General features: G+C 36.1%; 1 protein-coding gene across 4 annotated transcripts in view; it reads left to right on the top strand.

Annotated features, from left to right (window-relative positions):
* The window catches only part of COLEC11 (collectin subfamily member 11), a 116,522-nt gene that overhangs the window by 15,336 nt on the left and 84,212 nt on the right, over positions 1 to 16,974 (top strand). For all 4 annotated transcript variants that reach the window (XM_053709718.1, XM_053709719.1, XM_053709720.1 and 1 more), the window contains one exon: positions 1,064 to 1,211. In XM_053709718.1, coding sequence (XP_053565693.1) covers positions 1,091 to 1,211 — 121 coding nt within the window. In that variant the 5' untranslated portion in view covers positions 1,064 to 1,090. The remainder of the gene's footprint in view (positions 1 to 1,063; positions 1,212 to 16,974) is intronic.

The raw sequence follows: 16,974 nt of genomic DNA, 5'->3' as shown, positions 1-16,974 counted from the left end.
GGGGTTGTCTACTACACTACACTGAAGCTAAAATTAACCCTAGAAGCTCCCTACATGCTCCCTAATTAACCCCTTCACTGCTGGGCATAATACACGTGTGGTGCGCAGTCGCATTTAGCAGCCTTCTAATTAGTAAAAAGCAAAACCAAAGCCATATATGTCTGCTATTTATGAACAAAGGGGATCCCAGAGAAGCATTTACAACCATGTATGCTATAATTGCATAAGTTTTTTGTAAATAATTTCAGTGAGAAACCTAAAGTTTGTGAAAAAGTGAACATTTTTTTTTATTTGATCGCATTTGGCGGTGAAATGGTGGCATGAAATATACCAAAATGGGCCTAGATCAATACTTTGGGATGTCTTCTAAAAAAAAATATATACATGTCAGGGGATATTCAGGGATTCCTGAAAGATATCAGTGTTCTAATGTAACTAGAGCTAATTTTGAAAAAAAGTGGTTTGGAAATAGCAAAGTGCTACTTGTATTTATGGCCCTATAACTTGCAAAAAAAGCAAAGAACATGTAAACATTGGGTATTTCTAAACTCAGGACAAAATTTAGAAACTATTTAGCATGGTTTTTGTTTGGTGGTTGTAGATGTATAACAGATTTTGGGGGTCAAAGTTAGAAAAAGTGTGTTTTTTTCTATTTTTTCCTCATATTTTATAAATTTTTTTATAGTAAATTATAAGATATGAGGAAAATAATGGTATATTTTGAAAGTCCATTTAATGGCGAGAAAAACGGTATATAATATGTGTGGGTACATTAAATGAGCAAGGGGAAAATTACAGCTAAACACAAACAGAAATGTAAAAATAGCCTTGGTCCCAAACGGACAGAAAATGGAAAAGTGCTGTGGTCATTAAGGGGTTAATGAGGGGTTAATGAGGGGTTGTAATTGAAGTGTTTGTAAAAAAACAAAACAAAACATGCAAAGCATCTCTAATGTTTGAAAAAATATATATAAAATGTGTTAATATAATAATTGTTGAGAATGTAGTGCTGATTTTTTCCCCCTGTTTATGCATTCTTTCTTTTTTCTTTCTTTTTTTTAAGGAGTCAGTGACCTGTAAACCCCTCATTATGAAGCTAAGTCTGGTATTTGTGTTGACTCTAATTAGTCTGATGTTGCTGGGATCTGGATATTCTCAGCAAATTGCAGAGGATTCTTGTTCTGTTCAAATACTTGTCCCAGGGTTGAAAGGTAAGATGGTTTTTATCTTTTTTCTGTCCATTTTGATTTATCTCTGACTATTATTATCACAGTTATTATTAACTATTTACTGTAGCTAAATCATTCTTGAGATACAGAACCATCTGTTTGTGTGACTGTATATGTTAAGGTGCCATGTGCTACGTTGTAGTAATGTGCATTAATCTATTTCTATTTTGGACAAAATAACCCACCAGTGGGTTGTTAAAGGGACATGAAACCCAATTTTTTTCTTTCATGATTTAGGTAGAGCATACATTTTTTAAACTATTATCAAATTTGTTTCCTTCTCTTGGTATCAATTGTTGAAGAAGCAGCAATGCACTATTGGTTTCTAACTGATAACATGGGTGAGCCAATGACAGTATCGGTATATATATGCAGCCACCAATCAGCAGCGAGAACCTAGGTTCTTTGCTCCTCCTGAGCTTACCTAGATGAACCTTTCAGCAAAGGATAACAAGAGAAGGAAGCTAATTAAATAATAGAAGTAAATGTTTAAAATGGTATGTTCTGTCTAAATCATGCATGTCTAATTATGACTTTACTGTACTTTTAACTAATTAATGCAGAGGGATAGCTATATATCTCAAGAAATATTTAAAGTGATATGAAACCCAAACATTTTACTTCATGATCCAGTCAGAGAATACAATTGTAAACAACTTTCAAATTTACTTCTATTATCTAATTTGCTTAATTCTCTTGGTATCCTGTTGATGGAGCAGCAATGCATTACTGGGAGGTAGTTGAATGCATTGGGTGAGCCAATAACATGAGGCATATATGTGCAGCTACCAATCAGCAGCTCCTAAAATAAAACCTAGGTGTGCTATTCAACAAAGGATACCAAGAGAACAAACTAATTAATAGAATAGAAGTACATTGGTAAGTTGTTTAAAAGCACATGCTATATCTGAATCAGGAAATAAAAAAAAAATGGGTTTCATGTCGATTTAAAAGGGACATAAAATTGCAAACACTTTTTTTTCTGATGTGTTAAATCACTTTAATCATGCACTATCCTTGTGTTTATCCCTTTAAAAGTGGTAAAACATAGTTAACCCCATCACTACCGGGACTTTCAGAGAAGAACTTGCCCAAAATACCAGAGAATTTTTAGCATTTTTGCTATCGCTACATTTAAACAGAAATAGAGCTTTTTTTTATTTAGCTGTCAAAACTATATATATATTTTTTTTAAGTAGACAACCTCCAAGGTATTGAGCTAGTCCCATTTTGGTATATTCCATGCCACCACTTCCCCCGCCAAATGCGATTATATAAATAAAAATCGTTAACTTTTTCACAAACTTTGGGTTTTTCACTGAGCGCTTGTGCAATCATGGCACAAATTAGCGTAAAAGCTTCTCTGGGATCTCCTTTGTTTAGAAATAGCAGAAATATATGGCTTTGCCATTGGTTTTTTAGTAATTAGATGGCTGATAATTGCAGCTGCGCACCACACTTCTGTTATTCCGGGCAGTGAAGGAGTTAATCAGATAGCTTGTAAGGTTAACTTTAGCTTTAGTGTATAGATTACCCTCTCACCTCCCTCCCAAGCAGCTCTCTTCCTTCCCTCACCACCCAGTCTGCCAATATAGGGAACCCCCACCCCAACATTTTTCTGTAGTGTAGTTCCCCATCCCTCCCTGTCCCTTTTATTTTTATTTTTCAGTAATGTAGGGCCATCCCACTCCCTTCTCCTCCCTTCCCCCTCTGCTGCTGGACCGCCCACCCGCCTCCAGGATTCCCTCCCACACCTCCCGCCGGCACCAGCAGGTGATCGTACGGACAGTGACACACACTGTATCACCATCTGTAACGATCTGGCATCTGCCTTCATATGGAACTGGAGCACCGATACCATGAGCTCAGGAACTCTAGCACATGACTGTAACTTAACAGCCGAGACTGCTGGAGCTTCCTGCAGCTCAGACTTATATATACATGGTGCAGTACGATAAGCAAAGTACAGCACAACGTATATATACGTCATACCTTGGTTAAAGGGACATAAAACCCAAACATTTTCTTTCATGATTCAGACAGAGCATACAAATTTAAACAACTTTTCCAATTTACTTCTATTATTAATGTTTCTTTGTTTTTGTTATCCTTTGTTGAAAATCAGTAAGGTAAGTTCAAGAGTGTGCATGTGTCTGCAGCACTATATGGAAACAGTTTTGCAATAATGTAATACATTAGCAAGAACACTAGATGGCAGCACTATTTCCTGTAGTGCTTCAGACGTATGCATGCTACATATCTAGATATCTCTTTAACAAAGAGAAGTAAATTGGAAACTATTTTAAAATAGTATTTTCTATCTGAATAATGAGAAAACAATTGGGTTTCATATCCCTTTAAAGTCAGCTCTTTTTTTATTTTTATTTACAATCAACAAAAGGGGTCTTAGTACAGCATTGTCAAACAACACATCAAGTACATTATAAAAGAATACAGTTGATGACCAAAAAAACTTAACATATATTTGCACATTGTACTAATGTTTTGTTAAATCAATATCTATAAATTAAAGGGACAGTCCAGTCCAAAAAAAACTTTCATGTTTTAAACAGGGCATGTCATTTTAAACAACTTTCCAGTTTACTTTTATCACCAATTTTGCTTTGTTCTCTTGGTATTCTTAGTTGAAAGCTAAATCTAGGAAGGCTCATATGATTTCTAAGCCCTTGAAGGCTGCCTCTTTTCACATGCTTTTTTATTTGCTTTTTACAACAGGGGAGAGCTAGTTCATGTAAACCATATAGATAACATTGTGATCACACCCGTGGGTTGTGGCAGACACTGCACTAATTGGCTAAAATGCAAGTCAATAGATAATAAATAAAATGTTATGTGATCAGGTGGCTGTCAAAAGATGCTTAGATACAAGTTAATCACAAACGTAAAAAGTATTTTAATATAACACTGTTGGTTATGCAAAACTGTGTAATGGGTAATAAAGGGATTATCAATCTTTTAAAACAACAACAATTCTGGTGTTGACTGTACTTTTAACTATTCAACTCCCATAACAAGAATAAACCAATCTTTCATATGAACCCAATGTTGAAATTGGAAAAAAACAAAAGGTAAAAAAAAAAGCAGAGAGAAAAAACAAACAAAAAAACACACCATCAAGTCAAAATTTTCCACTCTGTAGGGTTGCAAGAGTCAAGGTCTTAAATTCAGTGGAATGTCTCAAAAGTGGGACAGTTCACCCCAAAAAATTCTCCCATTTAAATTGTTCCCAATGATCAATTTTACCTGCTGGAGTGTATTAAATTGTTTACAAATACCCCTAGTTTGACCTTTTGAAATAGCTGATTTAGCTTGTGGTTTCCCAACCTATACTGAAAGTTTTGATGCTGGAGTCTCAGCTATTGAATAGCCTAAGTAAACACAGCCAGCAGAAGAAATGACACTCACAGTGGGGTGCAGGATAGTTAAGTAATAAAATGATAATTTTACATTGTTCTCTTTAAGTATTGAGCTTTAGTTTTCCAGACAAATATAAGATAAGGAAGCAAGTGTGTGTACACATAGTGATAACATAATGAGATATTATATTACCTGAAGCACCAACCCATTGTAATAGGCTGTGGTTTAAAAGCACAAACCCAGCTAATTCATATACACAAACCTGAAAATACAATTTCTCCTACATTTTATACTCTGCAGCTGGTATAACAAGTCATTGAAAATACATTAATATAAAATCAATTTTACAGTGTACTGTCCCTTTAAGTTTCAATAGGAAAGGACATAATTACATTTGCATACATTTTCGCACTTTGTTTTCAGTATATATTAATGCATCATGTTGCTCCAAAGCTATTTGAAATCTAATTTATTTTAAAAAGATCTAGACTCTGGGGCTATACTTGTCTTCCCTTTAATGTCAGCTCTAGAGCAGCAATGCACTACTGGGGATTAGCTGTAACACATCTAGTGAGCCAATGATAAGAGACATTTGTGTGTGTGTTGCCACCAGTCACCAGCTAGCTCCCAGTAGTGCATTTCTGCTCCTGCATAATTTTTTTCAACAAAGAATACCCAGTGAAGAAAGTAAATTTGATAAAAGAAGTAAATTGATAACATGAAAATATCTTAAAATTGTATGTTCTGCCTGAATCATGAAAGATTAATTGTTACTTTCATGCTCCTTTACGTAGAATGAATAGTGTGTTCTAAAAGTTTGTTCATGAAAATCTAACCTAGAATACACATATTTCCATTGCAGAACATTGCATGAGAAATAAATCACTGTATTGCAAAATAAATATTTTCAGACATTTGTTAGTAGAATGTGCATTGTTTTGTAGTACTGGGGCATACTACTTTGAAAAGTGTTGTTTATTTTTTGCAATTTGCTGTGGGCAAATAGGGACAGAGATAAATTAAAGGGACACTCAAGTCAAAATTAAACTTTCATTATTCAGATAGAGCATGCAATGTTAAACAACTTTCCAAATTACTTCAATTAACAAAATGTGCACACAGTATTTTTATATTTAAACTTTTTGAGTCAACAGCTCCTTCTGAGTATGTGAAAGAATTCACAGAAAAAGCGTGTATGCATTTGTGATTGGCTGATAGCTGTCACATGGTACTTGTATGCATTTGTGATTGGCTGATGGCTGTCACATGGTACAGGGGGAGTGGAAATAGACATAACTTTTAAAATTGTCAGAAAAAAAAATCTACTACTCATTTAAAGTTCAGACTAAGTGCTATTGCATTTTCTTGCTATATTGCATTTGTTGATTATGCAAATCTACTGTGTTGACTGGTCCTTCTTCTGCACATATCAAACAAACAATCACTATGAAGCAGGTAGGAATGTCAGCTTTCTAATTTTCACAGATTTCACTCCAGACTTTCCAGGGTGAGTGGGAAAAACTACAATTTCAGTCTTAAATTGCTAGACAAACTAAATAATGAAATTACAATGTTTTTTTTAAATGTGGATAATACAATTTTTGAAAGCTGTTCTTTGTAACCCACACCGTGAGGTATGTTCTCAAAAGTTTTGTTAAAAAAAAACAAAAAAAAAACTCTTGTCAATCTATGCTGTGTATTGTGATTCACATAAGTCTTTGGATTTTGAATGATAAGTTTTTTTTATTACATTTAAATGTATTTTCTATTTTGTATTTAATTCCCCTAAAATACTAGCAAAGTTTGTATATTTCTGTGGATCTTTTAATAATTGCAATTGTAGTTTACATTTTTTTTTCTATGTATTTTTATTTTTGTCTCATTGTTAGCAGGGTATCATGAGTGTACCTGAGTTTATCTTACAGCTCTCATAAGGCATTTAAAGGGACAGTGTACCATAGAATTGTTATTGTTTTAAAAGATAGATAATCCCTTTATTACCCATTCCCCAGTTTTGCATAACCAACACAGTTATATTAATACACTTTTCTTTCATGTAATTAGCAAGAGTCCATGAGCTAGTGACGTATGGGATATACATTCCTACCAGGAGGGGCAAAGTTTCCCAAACCTTAAAATGCCTATAAATACACCCCTCACCACACCCACAATTCAGTTTTACAAACTTTGCCTCCGATGGAGGTGGTGAAGTAAGTTTGTGCTAGATTCTACGTTGATATGCGCTCCGCAGCAAGTTGGAGCCCGGTTTTCCTCTCAGCGTGCAGTGAATGTCAGAGGGATGTGAGGAGAGTATTGCCTATTTGAATGCAGTGATCTCCTTCTAAGGGGTCTATTTCATAGGTTCTCTGTTATCGGTCGTAGAGATTCATCTCTTACCTCCCTTTTCAGATCGACGATATACTCTTATATATACCATTACCTCTGCTGATTCTCGTTTCAGTACTGGTTTGGCTATCTGCTATATGTAGATGAGTGTCCTGGGGTAAGTAAGTCTTATTTTCTGTGACACTCCTAGCTATGGTTGGGCACTTTGTTTATAAAGTTCTAAATATATGTATTCAAACATTTATTTGCCTTGACTCAGAATGTTCAACTTTCCTTATTTTCAGACAGTCAGTTTCATATTTGGGTTAATGCATTTTAATTTTACATATTTTACCTTAAAATTTGACTTTTTCCCTGTGGGCTGTTAGGCTCGCGGGGGCTGAAAATGCTTCATTTTATTGCGTCATTCTTGGCGCGGACTTTTTTGGCGCAAAAATTCTATTTCCGTTTCCGGCGTCATACGTGTCGCCGGAAGTTGCGTCATTCTTTGACGTTATTTTGCGCCAAAAAATGTCGGCGTTCCGGATGTGGCGTCATTTTTGGCGCCAAAAGCATTTAGGCGCCAAATAATGTGGGCGTCTTTTTTGGCGCTAAAAAATATGGGCGTCATTTTTGTCTCCACATTATTTAAGTCTCATTATTTATTGCTTCTGGTTGCTAGAAGCTTGTTCACTGGCATTTTTTTCCCATTCCTGAAACTGTCATTTAAGGAATTTGATCAATTTTGCTTTATATGTTGTTTTTTTCTTTTACATATTGCAAGATGTTCCACGTTGCAACTGAGTCAGAAGTTACTACAGGAAAATCACTGCACAGTGCTGGAGCTACCAAGCTAAGTCTGCTATAAACTTTTGGTATCTGTTTCTCCAGCTGTTATTTGTATTGCATGTCATGTCAAACTTATTAATGCAGATAAAATTTCCTTTAGTACTGTTACATTACCTGTTGCTGTTCCGTCAACATCTAATTTTCAGAGTGTTCCTGATAACATAAGAGATTTTATTTATTTTAAATCCATTAAGAAGGCTATGTCTGTTATTTTTCCTTCTAGTATACATAAAAGTCTTTTAAAACTTCTCTTTTTTTCAGATGAATTTTTAAATGAACATCATCATTCTGATACTGATAATGGTTCTTCTGGTTCAGAGGTTTCTGTCTCAGAGGTTGATGCTGATAAATCTTTGTATTTGTTCAAGATGGAATTTATTCGTTCTTTACTTAAAGAAGTGTTATTTGCATTAGAAATAGAGGATTCTGGTCCTCTTGATACTAAATGTAAACGTTTAAATAAGGTTTTTAAATCTCCTGTAGTTATTCCAGAAGTGTTTTATCTCCCTGATGCTATTTCTGAAGTAATTTCCAGGGAATGGAATAATTTGGGTAATTTATTTACTCCTTCTAGACGTTTAAGCAAATTATATCCTGTGCCATCTGACAGATTAGAGTTTTTTGGGACAAAAATCCCTAAGGTTATGGGGCTGTCTCTACTCCTGCTAATGTACTACTATTCCTATGGCAGATAGTACTTCATTTAAGGACCCTTTAGATAGGAAAATTGAATCCTTTCTAAGAAAAGCTTACTTATGTTCAGGTAATCTTCTTAGACCTGCTATATTTTTAGCGGATGTTGCTGCAGCTTCAACTTTTTGGTTAGAAGCTTTAGCGCAACAAGTAACAGATCATAATTTTATAGCATTATTATTATTCTATAACATGCTAATAATTTTATTGGTGATACCATCTTTTGATATCATTAGAGTTGATGTCAGGTATATGTCTCTAGCTATTTTAGCTAGAAAAGCTTTATGGATTAAACTTGGAATGCTGACATGTCTTCTAAGTCAACTTTGCTTTCCCTTTCTTTCCAGGGTAAATAATCATTTCGTTCCTTTCCTCACAACAAGGAACAAAAGCCTGATCCTTCATCCTCAGGAGCGGTATCAGTTTGGAAACTATTTCCAGTTTGGAATATATCCGAGCCTTATAGAAACCTATAGCCAGCTCCTAAGTACCTATGAAGGTGCGGCCCTTATTCCAGCTCAGCTGGTATGGGGCAGATTACGTTTTCTTCAAAGAAATTTGGATCAATTCCGTTCTTAATCTCTGGTTTCAGAAACATTGTTTCAGAAAGGTACAGAATTGGCTTCAAGTTAAGGCCTCCTGCTAAGAGATTCTTTTCTTTCCCGTGTCCCAGTTAACACAGCAAGGCTCAGCATTTCTGAAATGTGTTTCAGATCTAGAGTTGGCTGGAGGGCCTCTTCCGAAGAGAGAGTTGTTCATTTGTTTTCAGATAAGACAATGTCACAACTGTGGCATACATCAATCATCAAGGAGGGACTCACAGTCCTCTGGCTATGAAAGAAGTATCTCGAATTTTGGTTTGGGCGGAATCCAGCTCCTGTCTAATCTCTGCGGTTTATATCCCAGGTATGGACAATTGGAAAGCGGATTATCTCAGTCGCCAAACGTTGCATCCGGGCGAATGGTCTCTTCACCCAGAGGTATTTCTTCAGATTGTTCAAATGTGGGAACTTCCAGAAATAGATCTGATGGCTTCTCATCTAAACAAGAAACTTCCCAGGTATCTGTCCAGATCCCGGGATCCTCAGGCGGAGGCAGTGGATGCATTTTTCACTTCCTTGGAAGTATCATCCTGCCTATATCTTTCCGCCTCTAGTTCTTCTTCCAAGAGTAATCTCCAAGATTCTGAAGGAATGCTCGTTTGTTCTGCTGGTAGCTCCGGCATGGCCTCACAGGTTTTGGTATGCGGATCTTGTCCGGATGGCCTCTTGCCAACCGTGGACTCTTCCGTTAAGACCAGACCTTTTGTTTCAAGGTCCTTTTTTCCATCAGGATCTGAAATCCTTAAATTTAAAGGTATGGAGATTGAACGCTTGATTCTTGGTCAAAGAGGTTTCTCTGACTCTGTGATTAATACTATGTTACAGGCTCGTAAATCTGTATCCAGAGAGATATATTATAGAGTCTGGAAGACTTATATTTCTTGGTGTCTTTCTCATCATTTTTCTTGGCATTCTTTTAGAATACCGAGAATATTACAATTTCTTCAGGATGGTTTAGATAAGGGTTTGTCCGCAAGTTCCTTGAAAGGTCAAATCTCTGCTCTTTCTGTTCTTTTTCACAGAAAGATTGCTATTCTTCCTGATATTCATTGTTTTGTACAAGCTTTGGTTCGTATAAAGCCTGTCATTAAGTCAATTTCTCCTCCTTGGAGTTTGAATTTGGTTCTGGGGGCTCTTCAAGCTCCTCCATTTGAACCTATGCATTCATTGGATATTAAATTACTTTCTTGGAAAGTTTTGTTCCTTTTGGCCATCTCTTCTGCCAGAAGAGTTTCTGAATTATCTGCTCTTTCTTGTGAGTCTCCTTTTCTGATTTTTCATCAGGATAAGGCGGTGTTGCGAACTTCTTTTGAATTTTTACCTAAGTTGTGAATTCCAACAACATTAGTAGAGACATTGTGGTTCCTTCATTATGTCCTAATCCTAAGAATTCTAAGGAGAAATCGTTGCATTCTTTGGACGTTATTAGAGCTTTGAGATATTATGTTGAAGCTACTAAGTCTTTCCGAAAGACTTCTGGTTTATTTGTTATCTTTTCCGGTTTTAGAAAGGCCAGAAAACTTCTGCCATTTCTTTGGCATCTTGGTTGAAATCTTTATTTCATCTTGCCTATATTGAGTCGGGTAAGACTCCGCCTCATAGGATTACAGCTCATTCTACTAGGTCAGTTTCTACTTCCTGGGCGTTTAGGAATGAAGCTTCGGTTGATCAGATTTGCAAAGTGGCAACTTGGTTCTCTTTGCATACTTTTACCAAATTCTACCATTTTGTTGTATTTTCTTCTTCTGAAGCAGTTTTTGGTAGAAAAGTACTTCAGGCAGCGGTTTCAGTTTGAATCTTCTGCTTATGTTTTTCATTAAACTTTATTTTGGGTGTGGATTATTTTCAGCAGGAATTGGCTGTCTTTATTTTATCCCTCCCTCTCTAGTGACTCTTGTGTGGAAAGATCCACATCTTGGGTAGTCATTATCCCATACGTCACTAGCTCATGGACTCTTGCTAATTACATGAAAGAAAACATAATTTATGTAAGAACTTACCTGATAAATTCATTTCTTTCATATTAGCAAGAGTCCATGAGGCCCGCCCTTTTTTGTGGTGGTTATGATTTTTTTGTATAAAGCACAATTATTCCAATTCCTTATTTTATATGCTTTCGCACTTTTTTCTTATCACCCCACTTCTTGGCTATTCGTTAAACTGAATTGTGGGTGTGGTGAGGGGTGTATTTATAGGCATTTTAAGGTTTGGGAAACTTTGCCCCTCCTGGTAGGAATGTATATCCCATACGTCACTAGCTCATGGACTCTTGCTAATATGAAAGAAATGAATTTATCAGGTAAGTTCTTACATAAATTATGTTTTTACCTCTGTGATTACCTTGTATCTAGGAACCTTCTTCCAGCCCCCTGATCACATGACTGTGACTGTTTATTATCTATTGTCTTAAATTTAGCATTATTTTGTGCTAAATCTTAAATAACCCCCTGTGCCTGAACACAGTGTTATCTATATGGCCCATGTGTACTTTCTGTCTCTTTGTATTGAAAAGAGATTTAAAAAGCATGTGATAAGAGGCACCCCTCGAAGGCTTAGAAATTAGCATATGAGCCTACCTATATTTAGTTTAAACTAAGAATACCAAGAGAAAAAAGCAAATTTGATGATAAAAGTAAATTGGAAAGTTGATTAAAATTAAAAGTCCTATCTGAATAATGAAAGTTTGATTTCTACTAGACTGTCCCTTTAACCTCTGCAAGTCTCACAAATTCATCTCGCCAGCTGTATACTGGCAAGGTTGTGCCAATGTTCACAATACAAATATTAAAGGGACAGTAAACACCTTGTATTTACAATACATTTCTGTTGTCTTGCTGTAAAATAGCATATCAGACAAGTCTAAACCTTTTTTTAAAACAAATGAACATTTTGTTTGCTGCAATTATTTTTCAATAGCTGAACTCCACCCACCATATATTCACCTTATTTGGAGGAGCCAATCCAAGCTTGAGTCTACAGACAAGGCAAGCGAGGCTCAATATGTTAGCATTAGATCCATTATTTTGCAACTGTTATCTATTAAATCCAATTATGGAAAGATACGGTATGTATCAGGGTTAGCCTTGTGAAATCAGCAGGGTGCATTTCCAGCTCTGACAATTAGAAAAAGCAAATTGTCAGAGCTAAATTACATGATAAGGGGGCAAAATAAACAATAAAAGAATATTGTAAAGTTGTTTCATTTACGCATAACTAAACATTTTATATAAAAATCTCAAGGTGTTTACTCTACTTTTAAAGGGACGCTAAACCCTAAACAAATACTACACATAATAATGTTTACAGTAGTAAAGGTTACCTCTAGAATAGGGGTTTTCAAACCTGTCCTCAGGCCTCTCTAACAGGCCAGATTTTGAGGCTATCTTAATTTAAGAGCTTGTGAAAAAAATCAGCTGACTAGTAAACATGGTTATTAACCTGCTGTCAGCCAAGGTAATCCTGAAAATCTGGCCTATTAGAGAGCCTGAGGACAGGTTTGAAAACCACTGGTCTAGAACTCTGTTTTTAAAACCTGTACTCAGGCCTCCCCAACAGGCCAGGTTTTCAGGATCACCTTGGGTTAGAGCAGGTTAATAACCGTGTTTACTAATCAGCTGATTATTTTCACCTGTTCTCCAGTTCAGATATCCTCAAAATCTGTCCTGTTAGGGAGGCCTGAGAACAGGTTTGCAAACCAATGCTCTAGAATAATATGCAGTTTTTTTTTTAATTATATTAGTTCAATAAATATTAAGAAATAAGTGTAACGTTTTAGTTTAATTTATTAACCCCTTAGTGACCAGACTGTTTTTCAATTTTCTTACCATTAAGGACCAGGGCTGTTTTTACATTTTTGCAGTGTTTGTGTTTAGCTGTAATTTTCCTCTTACTCATTTACTGTACTCACACATATTACATACCGTTTTTCTCGTTAAATGGACTTTCTAAAGATACCATTATTTTCATCATATCTTATAATTTACTATAAAAAACACACTTTTTCTAACATTGATCCCCAAAATCCGTTACACATCTACAACCACCAAAAAACACCAATGCTAAATAGTTTCTAAATTTTATCCTGAGTTTAGAAATACCCAATGTTTACAAGTTCTTTGCTTTTTTTTGCAAGGTATAGGGCAATAAGTACAAGTAGCACTTTGCTGTTTACAAACCATTTTTTTCAAAATTAGTTCCATTTTAACACTGATATCTGTTAGGAATCCCTGAATAACCCTTGACATGTGTATATATATTTTTTTAGTAGACAACCCAAAGTATTGATCTAGGCCCATTTGGTCAAATGCTTATCAAATAAAAAAAAAAATCATTAACTTTTTCACAAACTTTAGGTTTCTCACTGAAATTATTTACAAACAGCTTGTGCAATTATGGCACAAATGGTTGTAAATGCTTCTCTGGGATCCCCTTTGCCCCGAAATAGCAGACTTATATATTGCTTTTTGGTAATTAGAAGGCCGCTAAATGCCGCTGCGCACCACACTGCCCAGCAGTGAAGGGGTTAATTAGGTAGCTTGTAGGGTTAATTTTAGCTTTAGTGTAGAGATCAGCCTCCCACCTGACACATCCCACCCCCTGATTTCTCCCTGACCCCCCTCAAACAGCTCTTTTCCCTCCCCACCTCACAATTGTCACCGCCATCTTAAGTACTGGCAGAAAGTCTGCCAATAGTAAAATATTTACATATATATATATATATATATATATATATATATATATATCTATATCTATATCTATATATATATATATCTTTAATGAAGTGTTGGATCCCAACTTAGCCCCCAACCTCCCTGATCCCCATCAAAAAAGCTCTCTAACCCTCTCCCTTTTTGCCGCCATCTTGGGTACTGGCAGCTGTCTGCCAGTACCCAGTTTGCTAAAAAAATTGGCTTTTTTAATTAAAAAAATAAATAAAACCCATTTTTTTCTGTAGTGTAGCTGCCCCCCTTAATACCCTCTCCTCTCCCCCTCACAGATCCCTTTCCCAACACTTATAACCCACCCTCTCCCTCCTTCCCTTTCACTAAAATTTGTCGATAGTGTAGCGATATCCCTCGCGACCGGACCTCTCTGTAGCTGAAACAGGAACTGCTCCAGCGATGGCCGCCCACCAGCCTCCCTGCTATCTCTCCCACGCAACCAACGATCGTCACCATCACTCGCCGATGCAGAAAGGGCCACAGAGTGTCTCTCTCTGCATCGGTTGCTCAAAAAAAAGATCATCGATCATGATCGCTTCCAGCGCTTGAAATCCCAGAGGACGTGCCAGACTTTTGTAGGAAGTGCCTGGCACGTCCTTGGTCGTTAAGGGGTTAATGAGTGCAGCTGTTATCATAGGTTAAAAAAACATTACAAGACCGTAATTGAACATTACCACTGAGCCAATTAAGAGTGGTACATGTGAATAGCCATGTTCAATTCAAGATCCGCTGTGTACTGCCCTTCCAGAGATTACTTTTACTTTGTATTTACTTTGGGTTTTTAAAGGGACAGTCTAGTCAAAATTAAACTTTCAAGGTTCAGATAGGGCAAGTAATTTTAAACAACTTTCCAATTTACTTTTATCATCACATTTGCTTTGTTCTCTTGGTATTCTTAGTTGAAAGCTAAACCTAGGTTGTCTCACATGCTAAATTCTAAAACCTTGAAGGCCGCCTCTAATCTCAGTGCATTTTGACAGTTTTTCACAGCTAGAGGGCTTAGTTCATGTGTGCAATATAGATAAAATTGTGCTCACGCCCGTGGAGTTACCTAGGAGTCAGCTCTTATTGGCTAAAATGCAAGTTTGTCAAAAAACTGAAATAAGGGGGCAGTCTGCAGAGGCTTAGATACAAAGTAATCACAGAGGTAAAAAGTGTATTAATATCACCATGTTGGTTATGCAAAACTTGGGAATGGGTAATAAAGGGACAATCTTTTTAAACAATACAAATGCTGGAGTAGACTGTCCCTTTAAGGGTTAAATCTATAATGATCTGACAGTGTTGGTGCAAAATTTCCTTCTCACTATACTGTTGCCTTTTATCTTACTTTACATTAAATCAGCTTGTTATGACTATTGACGTAAATACAATTTTTGCTCTGTCCAATGCTAATTACAGTAGGCTTTAGCCATTCTCCGTAGGCTTATATCCTAAATGTATATTATAGTTATTCCAAATATCATAGCTGTAGATAGTTCCCAGGATATTTTTGTTTTCGTTTTCATAGAAGCAGTGCAAGACACTGTGTACAGATGGGAGCTGCACATTATTGTTTTTGTAGAAGCAGTCTTATATTTTTATTGTTGTTTTTTTTTTTGTTTGTTTTTTAACTAAAAAGCTTTTAAAAAAAGACTTTGGATCTGCCACTAAAAGAATTTAGCAATTAAAAAGGCTTTTTGCATTACCTTTTTAACATCACATTTTAACCAGGCCGTGTTATTTTTGCAGTCGTTAAAATTTACACTTTTTTCAAGGTGGTGATAATGACCTTTTTGAACAAACTGTCTGACTCCCAGAAGAAAGATATAAAATGGTCTGTTATAGCCTTTACACGCACCTTATTAACCCTTACATTACTGGAGTCCTTGCTGTTGTTAACCCAAATACCCCCAATTGCTTGATTAACAGTAACGGTACCTTATAGTACAAAAATTATGGAGCATATAATTTTAGCACTATTGACCCTGCAGATGAGTTAAACACATAGTTAAAGTACCACTGAGGAGCCACAGAGAACTGCTGGTCCTTACCAGACACAGCCATTAAACCAATCAGCAATAGCAGATGTATTGCTGGGTAGTCCACAAAGGGGTTAAACACAAAGACTTGCAGAGCCGGTTGTGCTAAAATGACATGCTCTTACAAATGAGAGGAGGTACTTTTTGCTCTATAATGTTCCTTTAACACCTTGTGCAGCGCAAACACAATGCACTGCTTTATTATTAAAGGGACAGTCTAGTAAAATTTAAACTTTAGTGATTCAAATAGGGCATGCAATTTTAAAGGGATACTAAAGCCATTTTTTTTCTTTCATGATTCAGATCAATTTTAAGCAACTTTCTAATTTACTCCTATTATCACATTTTCTTCACTCTTTTGCTATCTTTATTGGAAAAAGCAGGAGTCTAAGCTTAGGAACCGGACCATTTTTGTTTCATCACCTGGGTAGGGCTTGCTGATTGTTGGGTAAATGTAGCCACCAATTAGCAAGTGCTACCCAGTGTTCTGAACCAAAAATGGGCCAGCTCCTAAGCTTAGATTCCTGCTCTTTTAAATAAAGATAGCAAGAGAAAGAAGAAAAATTTATAATAGAAGTAAATTAGAAAGTTGCTTAAAATTGCGTGCTCTATCTGAATCATGAAATGAAAATTTTGGGTTTAGTATCCATGTAAGCAACTTTTCCAGTTTACTTTTATCAAATTTGCTTTGTTCTCCTAGTATACTTTGTTGAAAGATAAACCTAGGTAGGCTCATATTCTAATGTCTAAGCCCTTGAAAGCTACCTCTTATATCAGTGCTAGTTCATGTGTGCACAAAGATAACATTGTGCTCACTCCCGTGGAGTTATTTATGAGTCGGCACTGATTGGCTAAAATGAAAGTCTGTCAAAAGAGCTGAAATAAGGGGGCAGTCTGCAGAGGCTTAGAAACAAGGTAATCACAGAGGTAAAAAGTATATTTATATAACCTTGTTGGTTATGCAAAACTGGGGAATGGGTAATAAAGGGATTTTCTATCTTTTTAAACAATAAAAATTCTGGAGTAGACAGTCCCTTTAACTCCCATTGCACCGCACACATAACTGCATATAAAAACCCCCCAGAACATTTCTATATAGTATATGTATTTTGTAACTTATCACAATTCTATCTCTTTGTATACCCTATCTATGTAC

This window comes from Bombina bombina, chromosome 4 (assembly GCF_027579735.1).
Source record: "Bombina bombina isolate aBomBom1 chromosome 4, aBomBom1.pri, whole genome shotgun sequence".
Taxonomy (NCBI): domain Eukaryota; kingdom Metazoa; phylum Chordata; class Amphibia; order Anura; family Bombinatoridae; genus Bombina; species Bombina bombina.
Note: the sequence above shows the minus strand (reverse complement) of the source record. Positions and strands in the feature narration are given on the sequence as shown.